At 43.9% G+C, this 14,156-nt stretch overlaps 1 protein-coding gene and 1 long non-coding RNA gene across 3 annotated transcripts; one reads left to right on the top strand and one right to left on the bottom strand.

Moving 5' to 3' along the window:
• Positions 1-4,244: 4,244 nt before the first annotated feature.
• irx5a (iroquois homeobox 5a) lies at positions 4,245-8,950 on the bottom strand. The gene is made up of 3 exons (XM_015952839.3): positions 7,548-8,950; positions 6,264-6,669; positions 4,245-5,797 (listed from the first exon to the last, which is right to left on the bottom strand). Exons 1-3 carry the CDS (start codon positions 7,788-7,790, stop codon positions 5,088-5,090), a joined length of 1,359 nt encoding a protein of 452 aa, XP_015808325.1. The 5' UTR covers positions 7,791-8,950; the 3' UTR covers positions 4,245-5,087.
• A 360-nt stretch (positions 8,951-9,310) lies between these two features.
• Positions 9,311-13,535, top strand: LOC107381253 (uncharacterized). Of its 2 annotated transcripts, XR_008559283.2 has the most exons (3): positions 9,311-9,602; positions 9,942-10,057; positions 10,898-13,535. It is a non-coding gene; the product is annotated as an uncharacterized lncRNA (long non-coding RNA). The 2 variants fall into 2 exon arrangements; XR_001572443.3 differs by lacking the exon at positions 9,311-9,602 and having other exon boundaries at positions 9,637-10,057.
• Positions 13,536-14,156: the final 621 nt, after the last annotated feature.

Genomic DNA, 14,156 nt, shown 5'->3' with positions numbered 1-14,156 from the left:
CTCTAAAAATACAAATTATTTCTTTGTTTGTTTGTTTAAAAAAATGCAGAAGTAAACTTTTTGGTAGGTTGCCATTTTCAGCTGAACCTGCTCATCTTCGCACGGGAGGTCCATTTGAGGATGCAGACCCGACATGTGCATGGTCACAGAAGGGAGAGCACGCCGGTATCCCGACCTTCGAATCGGATGCACACACTTACGACCCCGTGGCCGTACGCACCTGAGAGGCTTCGGCATCGAGAAAAGGCCGCAAGACCCTCCTGCAAATATGCATGTGTGTGTGTGTGTGTGTGTGTGTGTGTGTGTGTGTGTGTGTGTGTGTGTGTGTGTGTGTGTGTGTGTGTGTGTGTGTGTGTGTGTGTGTGTGTGTGTGTGTGTGGGTGTGTGTGTGTGTGTGTGGGTGTGTCCATGTCCCCTCCCTCAGGGCAGGGCAGAACCCCTCTGAGTGAGCTCCAGTGAGCCCTTACATGGCCACTGAACACAGACCCTTTGCAGTCACGGGGTCAGAGGCTCACGCCACGCTGCTGTCAGAGCAGATTGGCCCGTGAGCCGCTCCTTTCAACGAGTCAAGGTGCTTTCCGAGGAGAGCTGCGCGCGTGCATGCGCGTGTGTGCTTGTGAGGATCGTGTCCCTGATTAAGGATAATTAGGACTACCTGTTTGCACTGTTGAAGCCTTTCAGAGAACTTAAGCTGATTGTATTAGGATCCCAACATCAATCCAAATCCCTTAGATGCTCGGCCGGCAGAGTGTGAAGAAAGGTTTGACTTTAAACGGAGTATTTATTTGTGATTTACTATATAGTACATCGTTCAACCTTTATGTTTTTCTTTCTTCACAAAAAAGTGTTTTATTTATGTTTGGGGGGGGGGGGGGGGGCAGGTCACTGAAAACATCTCACAGGAGAAAATTACACGTGTAATCTCTCCCAGAGGAGCTCTACGGAGAAATAGAAAAACAGTCGGTGAAGTGCAGAAAAATAGTGGTAAATCACTCTCCGCCACCTTATCTGGGTCGCTTTAGCGTGTTCCAGACCGCTTTTTATAACTCCACTTAACATGAACGCGAGGTTCAGGGTGATGCTGCTCTGATGGGAGACTTTAACCGCCTGAATCAGGCCTCAGATGCAAACTGCTGAACTTGATGCTAAATTTACAACCTTGTGCCAAAACAGAACCTATCTGGTCTCAAATCTCTGGTGTGGCTTAGCCACAAGACTGAAACTGGATTCCCTCCATTTGGCTTCGTCATTTAGTAAATGATGGTGATTTAAAAGCTACATAAACCTTTGGAAAGTGTTCATTTCTAATTTGTTTTAACTTATTTCGGTGCAGCTAAACTGAAAAGACATTGTCTCGTTTTAAAGGAAAATGTATTAAAGAAGAACCAAACGTCTGTATTTGAGTGACAAAAATAAAGAAAAGAGATGTCAGCACTGTTTTATTCCTCTTTCTGTTCCTGTTCCTCCTGACCCGCGCGGATAATCCGAGCTGGTCGAGTTCGAGCGGTGTCTTTTTACGCACCAGAGCTGAATCCGACTCTCGAGTGTTGTATCAATAGTCTGTTTATATGATGTGCGTCTGCGTTGCCCGCTGATCTGCGCGTATCAACAGGTTCTGGTTTCACCTCGCGCTCTGACACACAGGAGCAGTTGAGAGGCGTTCAAAGACCTGCCCACCAGCTCGGTGTCGAGTGCGTCTGCTCCACGTGATCCAGGACGTTTCACTACATTCGTGTTTATTCATTTAAAATAGGAAAAACGTTTTTGTGTTTGTTTGCTTGTGCTTCAAAATTAAATGTCTGAAAAATATATATATATCAAAGAATTTTGACCACTGGAATCGAACAATCGTCTTTTTTATTATTCGTTGCCTCGTTTTTTCCCCAATTGTTTTATTTGTTTTCACTACTTTGAGCGGATTTCAAAATAAAACGATTATTTTTCTTTTCTTTTATTAGGTTTGAGTTTTTATCATGTACTGAAAAGCACGTGTTTCTTACATCTGGAAACGAAAAAAAAGGTGTTATTTAACATCTCAGCCGATAAAACCAGCATGGCAGACGGTCACAAACTATATATATATATATATATATATATATATATATATATATATATATATATATATATATATATATATATATATAATCTGCAACAAAAGCCCTGAAAGCAGCAATTTAAAAATAACGAGATTGTTTTTAAAATTCAGAGTTTATCACACGTTTGATTTAACATAAATGTTTTTTTTTCGATTTTATAAAGCATTTGGATTGTACTCTGATGGAGGACTTTTTTTCTACTATTGTGGTGAAGTTATTTCAGAAAACAACCCGAAAGTGTTTTAAATAGTTTCTGAACGCTCCCGACTCTCACATTAAAGCGGAGTGAAGGCTCCAGAACTTCTCCTGTCGGATTATTTACCCCAGTTTTTCACTCGTGGGAGCAGCTTCAGCCCTACTTAATATTCTCCAGTTGTAGCGATGCCAACAATGAGCCGACGCGCCATTCAAGTGTTGGGAAGCCGGAGCTCCCTTGCAGGATCCTGCACCGCGACTCTGGTAAAGATGCGCAAAATCTGCTGCTCCTGCGGTTTCATGCGCGGGATTTTATCACGCAGAGAAATGCGCAAATGTCAGGGTGCGTTTGCACTCATTTGGTGAAGTGTTGTGCTTCAAACCCCCCCCCCCCCCCCCCCGAATTTTGTCATAAAATATGCTTTAAGTTCAAAATTAAACTAACAACAATAATTATTATTATATTATTATTATTTATTATTATTCTTTATTATTATTATTATTATTATTATTATTATTATTATTATTATTATTATTATTATTGTTATTATTATTATTATTATTATCATTAAAACATTATGGGACCAAATAAGTTCAATGTGAAAAAAATTTGCAAATGACTGAAACAAAAACTAACTTAAAAAAATCTACATTTTCAAAAAAAATTCCAACAAGAAAAACAATTGTAATTAAAATCATAAAGTTATTCCATTTAATTTGGGGACAATATATTAAAAATATTCTCTTCTTAAAAAATGACTAAATTAAAAAAACGGTTCATCCCAAAACTCTTCCATAAACAAAAGCATCACATGTCTGACATGAAAGTATTAGTGTGATCTGGATGTGGCGCAGAGGCTCTGTCCTCCTCCTGAAGAAAATGTCATTTCATCCATTCAGGATAAAACAAACAAACAAACAACGAAAAGAAATAAACTCCGAATTCTAATGAAAATTATCTGATGGGACGTTGCTGCATCGAGCAGTTCTTCCCCTCCGGGGGTCAGCAGAAGTTAACAAAATAATAATAATAAAGACATAATTATGCTATTTAGCGGCTGATGCGTCGCAATCACTGCTCCAGCTCACTCTGTCAGATTAAAATAGAGGACATTAAGGCTGAGGGAATTCTGGAAACCTCAGGGGAGTTTTCACTCTGGAGAAGGGGAAAGTAAACTATAGAGATTAATGGCAGCCATAAACAAGAGCCTGCTGTCCCACCGCAGTGGAGGTCAACAATAACGACATCAATAATAATAATAATAATTATAGCGACTCGATCTCTTTTAAAAGCACTGCAATATTTTTTTAAACGAATAAAGGGAAATAAAATAAAAAAGAAAGAAATTAGGCCTTTGGGTAAAAGGGCTGGTAAGTGAAAATTACCTAATAATAATAAATGTATTATTATTATTATTATTATTATTATTATTATTATTATTAAAAATAATAATATTTTCAAATTCATCTAAACAGATTAAAACTTTGAATTGTATTTCAAAAATAATATTTCATCATTTCTCTTAGTCTCCATGACGGTCAGGTGTGTCGTTTTTATCCTCTTGTCAAAGTTACCATAATCCTCCTAATATCTGTAATCATCATTGTTGCCCCAGTGGCTCCAGTTCCTCCTCTTCTCTTCTTTTCATTTTTTTAGGAGGCCATTTGATCTGGCATGGGTTTCCGTGACGGATTATCAGCCTCCCCCTCCCCCTCCCTCCCTCCCTCCCTCCCTCCCTCCCTCCCTTACTGAAATTAGGAGCAAGTGTGACACCTACCTGCAGAACTTGGAAGAGTTCTTGGAGCCTGTCTGATTCTACACAGACTCTTATTATTATTACTATTATTATTATTATTATTATTATTATTATTATTATTATTATTATTATTATTATTATTATTATTATTACTATTATTATTAATACTGCTACTACTAATAATCTCTCCACATGGAGGCAACAACATCCACGCGCCATTAAAGCGCCACTTCATTAATGACACATAATAGGCCAGTATGTTTTAAATGCATGGCCGCGTCCCATTTTAACAGCTCTACCACGCCTTAGAAAATAGTAATGAGGTCTAAATTTGGCATAAAATCGAGCTCATTACCAGAGTTCATCACCTGATTGCTCCAGATAAAACACGGAAGGTAATTGGGTTAAACGACTGCGCCTTGGTGTTGTTATTATATCAACATGCACCTTTAGAAACGTGCTCACGTGAAAGGAAAGTGAAAGGAAAGAGGATCTTGGGGATTTTTTTAGATAAGTCAAATCAAATAATCCCATTAAAATATTTGCTGCATTAATAACCCGAACATTGTTGTTTTAATCCTCACTTCTTTCAGCAGGCCTCTTTCCCCGCCTCATATATGGAAGTAATTACCTTTGAACCATCTGTCATTGTGCAATATGGAACAGAAATGTCGCACAGGAGAGCTGGCCTTAGAGCTGCAGAGCCAGCTGTTCCACCCCCAAAATAATCGCTGCACAAACTTTTCTTTGTTTTCTCCATAATTTACTTCAAAGATAGTGTGCTGTCCATTTTAAATACAAAAAGCTACATTAAATATACACGTTAGTCTTTAATACAAAGAGGCGGCTGCAGCGGTTAAGACCATCCTTGTTACACTTTAGGACTAACCATTCAGAAACTAAAATTCTCAGGATAAGCATTTACTCAGAAAATAACTGTTCTCGGGTGTTGCGTCATCATTTATCAGGTTTTTTTAAACTTGTTTTAATGCAACCACAAAAAATAAATAATAAAAGTCCGCTGTGAGTGGAAAAAAATTCAAATATTTGACATACCTTTCTTTAGTTCATAAGGGGAGTCTTTACAAAGATCTACCTGTGTTTGGCCTCTGACTTTCTGGCTCTCTCTGACCAGAGCCTCTGCTCTACTTAACACAGTCTGGTTTAATCCATTGAAATGTGCTGTGGAGCCCGTGCTCACCGAGCCGTGGTTACTGTGCAGGTGTCCAAAAGTGCCACCGTAGTTCGTGTAGCCGGGATAGAAAGGGGACGTGTAGTACAGAGGCCTGGACAGCACCGTGCTGGTGGGAAGGTGACACTGCGGGGAGGACCGTGACGGAGACGCGGTGGCGCCCAGGACTGCGCTCTGGCCCAGACCGGGACACGCCGCGGGCGCGTCGCTGCTGCCCTTACACCTGTCTGAGGACGTGGCGATCTCCGCAAGCGACCAGAGTTTGGGTTTGGGGGCGGAAGGGGGGGAGTGGATCACAGAGGTCACGTTGCTGGTCACCGCGTTCGGTGCGTGTCTCAAATCGGACGGCTTGTCTTGTTGCGCGGCGGCCTGGTTCCCCCGGGAAACCGCCGAGGGAGACGACGTGGTCGGTTTGGCGGAATCCGGCAGCAGCTCCGTAGTCCGCTCCTCCTGCTCTTTTAACTCCGAGTCGCTCAGGAGGGGATCCAATTCTTTTCCATGGTTCTCCTCTTTAAATCTGTCACAGCCCACGTCCCCTGGGTTCAGTAGTTTGTGATCTAAGGCGCGGGAAAAAATAAAAAAATAATAAATAAAAGATTAGCAAATGAGCGTGACAGATTCCAGATTAAAATAATCCAGTGTTTTCCCTTATCACAATAAAATAAAGCAGTTAAATAACAACAACCACATCCTTCACACTCAAATAAACCAAACGCATTTAAGAAGCTGAGCTGAAACCAACACGCGCGCATTTTGTGTGAAACGAGAAATAAAACTGCTCTTCAGCTGCGTCCTCATTATGCTGTTAAAGACAAATTGGCTGCTAAACCCTCCTCGTCAGCAGCAATTTCAGCCCATGAAAAGTCAAACGAGGGGACTTCAAGGTGATTATTATTTAAAGCAATTGTCTCATTATAAATTATAAACCACTATTAACCAGCAATCCATTCTGCGCCCTGAGTGGAAACGACTGCGATGAAAAATTGATGATTCTTTTTTTTATTCCCTCTCTCAAACACCCACCTGCTTCTGTGTCCGTCGAGTCTCCTTTATCTGAAGGCTTGTTGGGCTCGTCGTCGTCGTTTTTCTCCAAGTCAATGTTCTCATCCTCCTCCTCGTCCTCGCTCCGGTTCCGAGGGGTCCAGGTCATCTTGTTCTCCTTCTTTAGCCTCCTCCTGGCGTTGGCGAACCAGGTGGACACCTGGGTGAGGGTCATCTTGGTGATGATGGCCAGCATGATCTTCTCTCCCTTGGTGGGGTAGGGGTTCTTACGGTGCTCGTTGAGCCAGGCCTTCAGGGTGGCGGTGGCGTCCCGCGTGGCGTTTTTACGGTAAGCAGGGTCACCGTAAGGGTAGGTGCCCAAGGGTGCTGCGTAAGGGTGGTATCCTATTGAGCCGGCCATCCCCGTGGTGTGATCATAGGGAGAACTCTGGAAAACGAAAATAAACCATTAGATTAATAATAATAATAATAATAATAATAATATAATAATTACTATATAATTACTATAATATTAATAATAATTATTATTATTATTATCATTTTGCTATCAGAAAACTTCCAGGAAACTCGCGGCACATAAACGTAAACACAAATGCACACGCGCGTGACACCACACGCGCGCGCATACACATTAATGCGCTGGCTAAAATCCAGCAGGTCAAGTTTGAAGCTGTTCTGAGCTCCATCGCATTTTTTCTGTTCTGTTTCTTTATCTAGTTTTTCTCCTCTTAATAAACCTCCTTAACGCGCCGGGCCCTTTATTAAAAGACACGCGTGTGAAATTATAACAACGCTGGTAACGTTTTGCACACTCGTCTCATCGTGATTTGGTTTTTGTAAGAGCTTTGTGATCCTGACTGGGGCCTATGAGGTCATGTAAACTGGGTCTATTTCGTTTGGTGAAAAACGCAGAGAAAAGAAAAAGCTCCTGAAACAAATCACGTGTTTGTTTGTTTGTTTGTTTGTTTGTTTGTGTTTCACGTTTAAACGTTTCCATTTAACTAAATGTGTAAGATTATAAAAAGCAAGCTTCTTGCGGCGTTTCTGCAGACGTCGGGACAACATTTCTCACTTTTCCTATTAAAATATAAACTACGTAAAATGTCCCGCGGCCATGTTTGTACTTTTTATTTTTATTTTATTTATTTATTTATTTTTTGCTTGAGTTTATTTCGGCTCCTAAAATTCTCCAGTCCCATAGTTGTCCCCTCCACCTTTCCCCAGATTCACCAGAAACCCGCAGCTTTAGCGAAACTCCTGGTTTTGCGCCTGTCTGGATTAATGAATGAACTTTAACGCACTCACCACGTATGAGGTAAAGGTGGCGGCTGCCGCCGCGTCCGCGCTGTAGGGTAAGTGGGAGTTGTAGCCTGGAGAGGCGCTGGTGAAAGCAGTAGATCCGGCATATGGCGCAAACGCAGACCCCGAAGAGGATCTCCCAAGTTCCTCCGTCCTGGGTCCCGAGATGACGCTCGTGCTGTACGCGGGGCAGGAGTAGAGGGCGAGAGAGGCGGACGGCTGGTACAAGTAGCCCTGAGGATACGCCATGCTGGAGCCCGGAGAGGCTGAGCCACTTAACTTGCGTACTTTCCCCCTCTTCTTTTATTTTCTCTTCATGCGCGGCTGTCGGAGCGCATAGAGCCGCGCGGCTGCAGACCCGCCGCCTGTCCCTTCTTCTCACAGACAAAAGAAAACAGTTTGGACGAAAAAAGAATAAAAAAGAGGCTCAAGAAATTGGTTGATTAGTCGCAGACAGCCAGCCACTCTCTCCGTCGGAGGTTTAGGGTCGGGTTTTTCTGTCTCTCCCCCCCTCTCTCTCTCTCCCTCCCTCACTCGCTCTCTCTCCCTCTCTCTGCTGCTACTCCCCTATCTGAGTTGCACCGTCGCTCTCATGCCTGAGCAGAAGTTTTATTTTTTGCCCGTAGGACGGTGACTTGCTTGGGAAAATGTCCTGCCAAGATGCTAAGTTAGAAATTCTGGATCCTGACGCTCACTGCGCTGCGCACCACGCTCCTCCTCTCGGGGTGTAGTCACCAAAGGGAAAGGCAAAAGCTTATGCTGGGTAACCACAACCCTACCCAAACCCATGCTCCCTCTCTCCCTCTCCCTCCCTCTCTCTCTCTCCCTCTCTCACCCCTTCATTCTCTCGCGTTAACTAACAAGCCGTCTCATTCTCCATTTCTCTGTTTTCTCCCTTTAACAAGGCTCGTTGCAGTAAGCCTCAAGTGCGCCTGGCAGCCCCCGTTGGACGGCAACGTCACGCGCCTCTATCAGCTCCCAACTTTCGTCGTTTTCTCCCAAAGCGAGGTCCTCACGTTCACACTTGATCAATAACAAATCGGCTGTTGTGTGCAGAGATGAGAGCTCGCAAGATACCGACAGGAATTATGGGAGAGCGCTGCACTGCCGCCGCGCGCTGCATTTGTCGCTCCTTCTTTGTGCGCAAAGACAAAAAAAAAGAAGAAAAAAGAAAAAGAAAACTCGCCTCTTTTTTTAAGGTGATGCGTTAAATGAGCAGACAGAGGCTGTTCGATCTCCACGCGCGCGCTATTAAACATCCTCATCGCGGTTTCTAATGGATTACCGCAGTTGTGCGTGTCAGCTTCTGAAAACGCCGCTGATGCTTAACCAAAACTAAGTTAGAGATCGCGCAAACTGCGCACGAGCGAACCTGTTTGAGGACAGTTTTTCTGCGGGTTAACTAACTTTTTTCTTGTGTGTGTGTGTGTGTGTGTGTGTGTGCGCGCGCGCGCGTGTGTGTAGGACAAATAGTTTTTGCAATAGATCCTAGAATACACCAGTCACATTTAACGCTCTCAGAACAGCCGTAAACCCTCAAGCCAGGGCAGATTAGTGCCAACTACATGAAATCCGCCTGGACTAGGGGGTGTAATCTCCTTTGATCACAGCGGACATATTTATGGTCAAATATCTGATAGCAATAAATCTGATCTACCATGCTTAAAGCTTTATTTAATTTGAACACCATTATTATTATTATTATTATTATTATTATTATTATTATCATTATTATTATTATTATTATTATTATTATTATTGATTTTTACTGTTTAATTGTAAATTAATTATTTGCATTTTCTATATTTTATAAAACAAAGTGCGTGTTATTCGTGCCTGCAGAGCCGCTTCCGCATAGCTGATTGACTCCATAGTTCAAGTCCCAGATAAGCCGAAAGGGATCGCTGTAGGCGCTGCTAAGGAGCGCGCGCGTGTGTTTGTGCGCACCCGGTCACGTGCTTCCTACGCTCTGAACAGCCTCAAGAGAGCAGAGAATGATGACGCCAGTACAGTGCGAGCTCACTCAGACTTTAGACAAGAGAGTCAGAGAGGAGAGGAGAGGTGAGGTGGGTGGGGTGGGGTGGGAGAGGGAGGGAGGGAGGGGGCACAACGTGACCCTACAATATTTCCTAATCAGATGAAAGTGATGCCATGAGACCTGTTTCACAGCTTCCTGTTTAGACAGTTATCTAATTAGAGTATTTTTTATCCTAATGCTGGAGAAGTTTGTGCTGAACTTTTTCAATCATTCTGATCGTGTCACGTGTTATTTTTTTTAAACTCTGTCATCATGAGATGTCATTTATAGGAAGTGATGAATGTTTAAGATAGGCTATGTGGTGGCGTTTGGAGGTCCATTGTGCGTCACGTGTCCTCCTCCCTAATGCGTTTTTGTTTAAGAGTCGCTGTCTGAGGTAGGAGGAGGAGGACCCATAATCTGAGATCACGGAGCCTTTAATAGGAGCAGGGTTATTATGGCGACTGCTGCCGCGCTGCTGCTGCAGGAGGAGGTGGAGGTAAGGACAGTTCTACTCATTTTCCAACATGTAGAATCAAAAGAAAAAGGTTGACGTGGCTAGATGCTGGCGCAGGTTTTATTGCTCGTTGTCTCTCCAGCCTGGCGTCTTTGTGCGCGCTATCGCTTCCCTTTTGCCTCTCCCTCCCTCCAAGAGCGACCTCCGGGTTTTGACGCATGAAAACGGCTTTAGTCGGCTCAGAAGAAGTGACTGAAATATGACGCATGCCACTTAAAATGCCGGAGGGAGCGCGTGTAATCTAAATTGGATATGGAGGCTATTATTACACAACACTGTGCGTTGTGGCGCACTAATTGCGCGGCTGGGTGAGTTAAACAGTCGGTTAACGTGGAGTGGCGGTCAGGTTTCTGGAGCGCACAAGGTCAGCGGCGCGCTCCCCAGCCTTCAGTGGAGAACAGAAACATGCTTGAAGTATTCATGGGATTTTTTTTAAATCTGTGTCCTAAACCGATTAGTTGACACCAATTTTTCTTTGATGTATTAGCTGAGGGGCTTTTGCCACTTGAAGCCAATTGAAATTCAAAACAGTTTTCGCTCCAAAGGCTTTGGGGAGATCTGCTGCAAATAATGGATGTAATTTATTTTTGACCTTGCATTTTTTTCCAAGGGTTATTTAATGATTAAACACGCGCGCACTGATTAAACAACAGCACAGAGCAAAGGTTCGATGTTTTTACAGCAATAATTCCTCTTTATTATGATCATTTTTATTAGTATTCCTAATTACTTTTTAAATATTGAATCCATGACATTTTCACTATGATAAAAGAACTGACATGTAAAAAGTGACTGATTGTCTTTGTTTTTTATTCCATTTAGACTGAAGTTGTGGACGTTTCCTTGAGTCACCCAGCGGTGAAACGACTGAACTCAGAACTGTTTCACTTCATGTTGTTTTTATTTCTGCTCCTTTTCCTGTTTTATTTCTTTATTGTTTCTTCTATAAAACGTTGTTTACATTTTATATTTATTTATCTTAAATGTACGAGCTACCGCTGATGTAAAATGAAAAAGTTCCAATTTTAAAACGTAATTTGCTTCATAAAAATGTTCAGATTTGACTTTCAGAGGCACGCTTTCGTTTTCTCATCACCTTCCTATGTTCGTCATCTCTTTCTCTTTTATTGACTTGAATGAAGATGTATGGAGTGAGGATGTGTGTGTGTTCTCTAGATGGAGTTTGTCCACACACACACACACACACACACACACACACACACACACACACACACACACACACACACGCACGCACGCACGCACGCACGCACGCACGCACGCACACACACACACACACACACACACACACCGATCCCTGCTAGGCTAAATGGCAGACCCCTGGATTGGCTAAGTGATGAAATGATGACCCCATTATCAGAAGCGATTCCAGAATGAGAGGTATCAGACAACGATTGCAGCTCTCTCTCTCTCTCTCTCTCGCTGCCTCGCCACCCTCCTGCAGCACAGATGATGATTGATTTGCTGGAGATGGATCACAGAAAGCACCCATTGATTTTTCTGTGTTTTATTAAAAATATTTATTTATGCCTGTATCCATCGGGTGCATCCAGCCTCACCCCATACCTGGCCCTCCATGCAGGCTAAGGTATAAAAAGGGATAATTCTCACTTTTCCGTGATAAGACAGATGACCCGAAGCATTTTGTCAGAACGGAGTCAATAGACTGGGCAAGTAAATGAACATTGATTGAAAATAATGACGCCTGAGTGTGAATATGAGCTCTTTCAGCGACCCTCCTCCAGACTCGCTGTCAGCAGGCCTTGTTTAAGCCTCCAGTTACAGCTGGGATGAAACAGCGTTCATCTGTTCTCCTCTAAAGGTTTTAGTATTTCCTGAAAAGGACAACAAAACAAAGTCTCCTGAATGTGTAATAATCCCACTCAGGCTCCTGAGGTGTGTAGGAGGCCTTCACAACAGGTAAAGTGATACTACGTACAAATCAAATGACTGCCAGGATGCTAACACCACAGTCTGGGAGCGGTGTCTTAGATACCTGCTCTGACTTAATCCAATTGGAATAGTGTGAGTGAGTTGCAGGGTCTCCCAGGTCTGCTCCATGCTTATGTATGTGATGCATAATAGAAGTTGACGAGGTTGGTGATAGATCGCAGCCCAGGTAATGTAAACACATTAATCCCTGAGGGTTCATGTGCATGTTCTTCCTCTCTCTTTCCTCTTCCATCAGCCTTTCCTTTCAGAGACCCCCGCCGCCGCTGCCGCTCCCCAGTGCTCATCATCTCCCCCAAATGCGTTACTGGAGCACAAACCAGAAGCAGCCTTAATCTGTCAACATGCCCTTTAATTGGAAGAAGAAAACAACACGTGCTTTTGGTTGTGCCATTCCTAAGTGCACATGCCAAAGAAACGCGGAGCTCATGGAAGAAGTGATCCCGAGAGAGCGGGGCATAATTAAAAGTATCTTTTAATAGGCCTGTAATGCTGAGCTGACTCTTGTTGCCTTAAGTAGAGAGCAAAGTCTGTGGCTGCAGACGGACATGCGAGGGGGCTTCTGCTGAGGGAGCCTGTAAGCGATACGCCGCCTCGCCGTCATCAGACATGCAGTCTCCGCCGGAGTCACCACACCGAGGACAACAGCCACTTTCCAGCGCCGCCACAGACACCTCAGCTCACCAGCTCCTGTGTGCTTTTGTTCTCCAACAACTCTCCGTCCCCACTTTGCCAAGCAGTGCTCTGCCTCCGACTCGCGGCACCGGTGGGGAGTGAGAACTGGGATTAAGGGGTTGATTTCGGGCCCGCTGCACTGTAATCAAATGAGACTGCTTAGGGGAGAGGAGGAGGAGGAGGAGGAGTATTATGTTCTGCCGTGCATTCCACTGCAGCCATGTTGCTTTTTGTTTTTGTGGGGCAGGCTTTGATGCTGTATCCCCTTACCTTTGTAGTCCCAGTAGCCGTGTTTCATAAACACAGAATGGGAAGCATCCTCAGCGTTAGACATGGAGATCTTTGCTCTTCCCCCCTGCCACTTTGCATTCCGCGCATGTCCGGTCAGATTCTCCATGTTCCAGTGCCGAGGTGTTACGTTTCCTGTCCCACGCCTCTGATACCTTTAAGCATCTCACAATCAGGCCCTGTTATTCAGAGTGTCGTGCATAATCTGGGGCAACAGCAATGCCAGAAAGGCGGCGCGTTCCTTCTCCTCCGTAGAAGTCCCATGCCCTTTTTATTAAAAACATTTAAGACAGCTGCATTTGCTAAACGGTGACCTCCCTGGAACTGAGAAGTTGCCAGAAGCTCCTCTTGGACTTTGTCTTCCTCTAGTGTTATTATTAATAATCTACACATTCTCCTTCTGTTATTGCACAACTGGGAATTGCCGGGCCTGCAACTGGCTTTGTGGTTAGCTGAAACTCTGGATGGGATGAAGCATAATGTATTTCTGGATCTATCCTAACTCATTAAAAGCCCAAAATGTCTGCTACTCGTTTTTGTCTCCCTGCAGTTTGTGTGATTTCTGTATTCTTATGAGAGCACTTACACACCTAGTTTATTGTTTAAATGTCAAACCATGAGAATCGTTTATAAAGTAATGAAGTGACCCTCCGCACGAGGGTGGTTTTATCCAACATCGTACGCCCCGGCTCCTCTCCTGTCTCCTGTGCTGTGAGGGTTTCAGCATCTGACTCTCTGCCCTGGTGACTGAGCCAGACATGGAAACCCAAAGCGGAGATGCTCCCCTTAATGCCCGACACCTGGTGCAGATTTGCAAGGGATTGCACTACAGGTACCGCTTTACCTCCTCACCAATCCCAGAAAGTCCCCGAGGTATTTCCCTTTCTGTCCAGGACTGTTTGTTTCTGCTTTGCTTTGCCACCCAGCTATCCTGCCTTTGTCACTCATCCCCTGTGCTGGGATTAAGGTGTGAGGGTGTTGAAATAAGATGCCCATCAGCCTCTTAATACGGCCTATTCTGACTTGCTCGGATGTTTTGTTTCAGGCCCGGAGGATTCCAAAGGGATTAAAATCTCCTCTTTTTAGGGGAATCTCAGACTCCCACAGGGATTGACGTTTTTCTTCCCGTCGGACAGAAGTTGAACCTTTT

The sequence above is a fragment of the Nothobranchius furzeri genome, chromosome 9 (assembly GCF_043380555.1).
Source record: "Nothobranchius furzeri strain GRZ-AD chromosome 9, NfurGRZ-RIMD1, whole genome shotgun sequence".
Lineage (NCBI taxonomy): Eukaryota > Metazoa > Chordata > Actinopteri > Cyprinodontiformes > Nothobranchiidae > Nothobranchius > Nothobranchius furzeri.
The sequence above is the reverse complement of the archived record's forward strand: the minus strand, read 5'-3'. Positions and strand labels throughout refer to the sequence as shown.

What these genes read in the sequence shown, in the direction of transcription:
- irx5a (XM_015952839.3), bottom strand. Translation starts at nt 7,790, where the DNA reads ATGGCGTATCCTCAGGGCTACTTGTACCAGCCGTCCGCCTCTCTCGCC. An exon ending in CCACCTTTACCTCATACGTG is followed by an intron (nt 6,670 to 7,547) that starts GTGAGTGCGTTA and finishes TTCGTTTTCCAG; the next exon opens with AGTTCTCCCTATGATCACAC. An exon ending in CTCGACGGACACAGAAGCAG is followed by an intron (nt 5,798 to 6,263) that starts GTGGGTGTTTGA and finishes CCCGCGCCTTAG; the next exon opens with ATCACAAACTACTGAACCCA.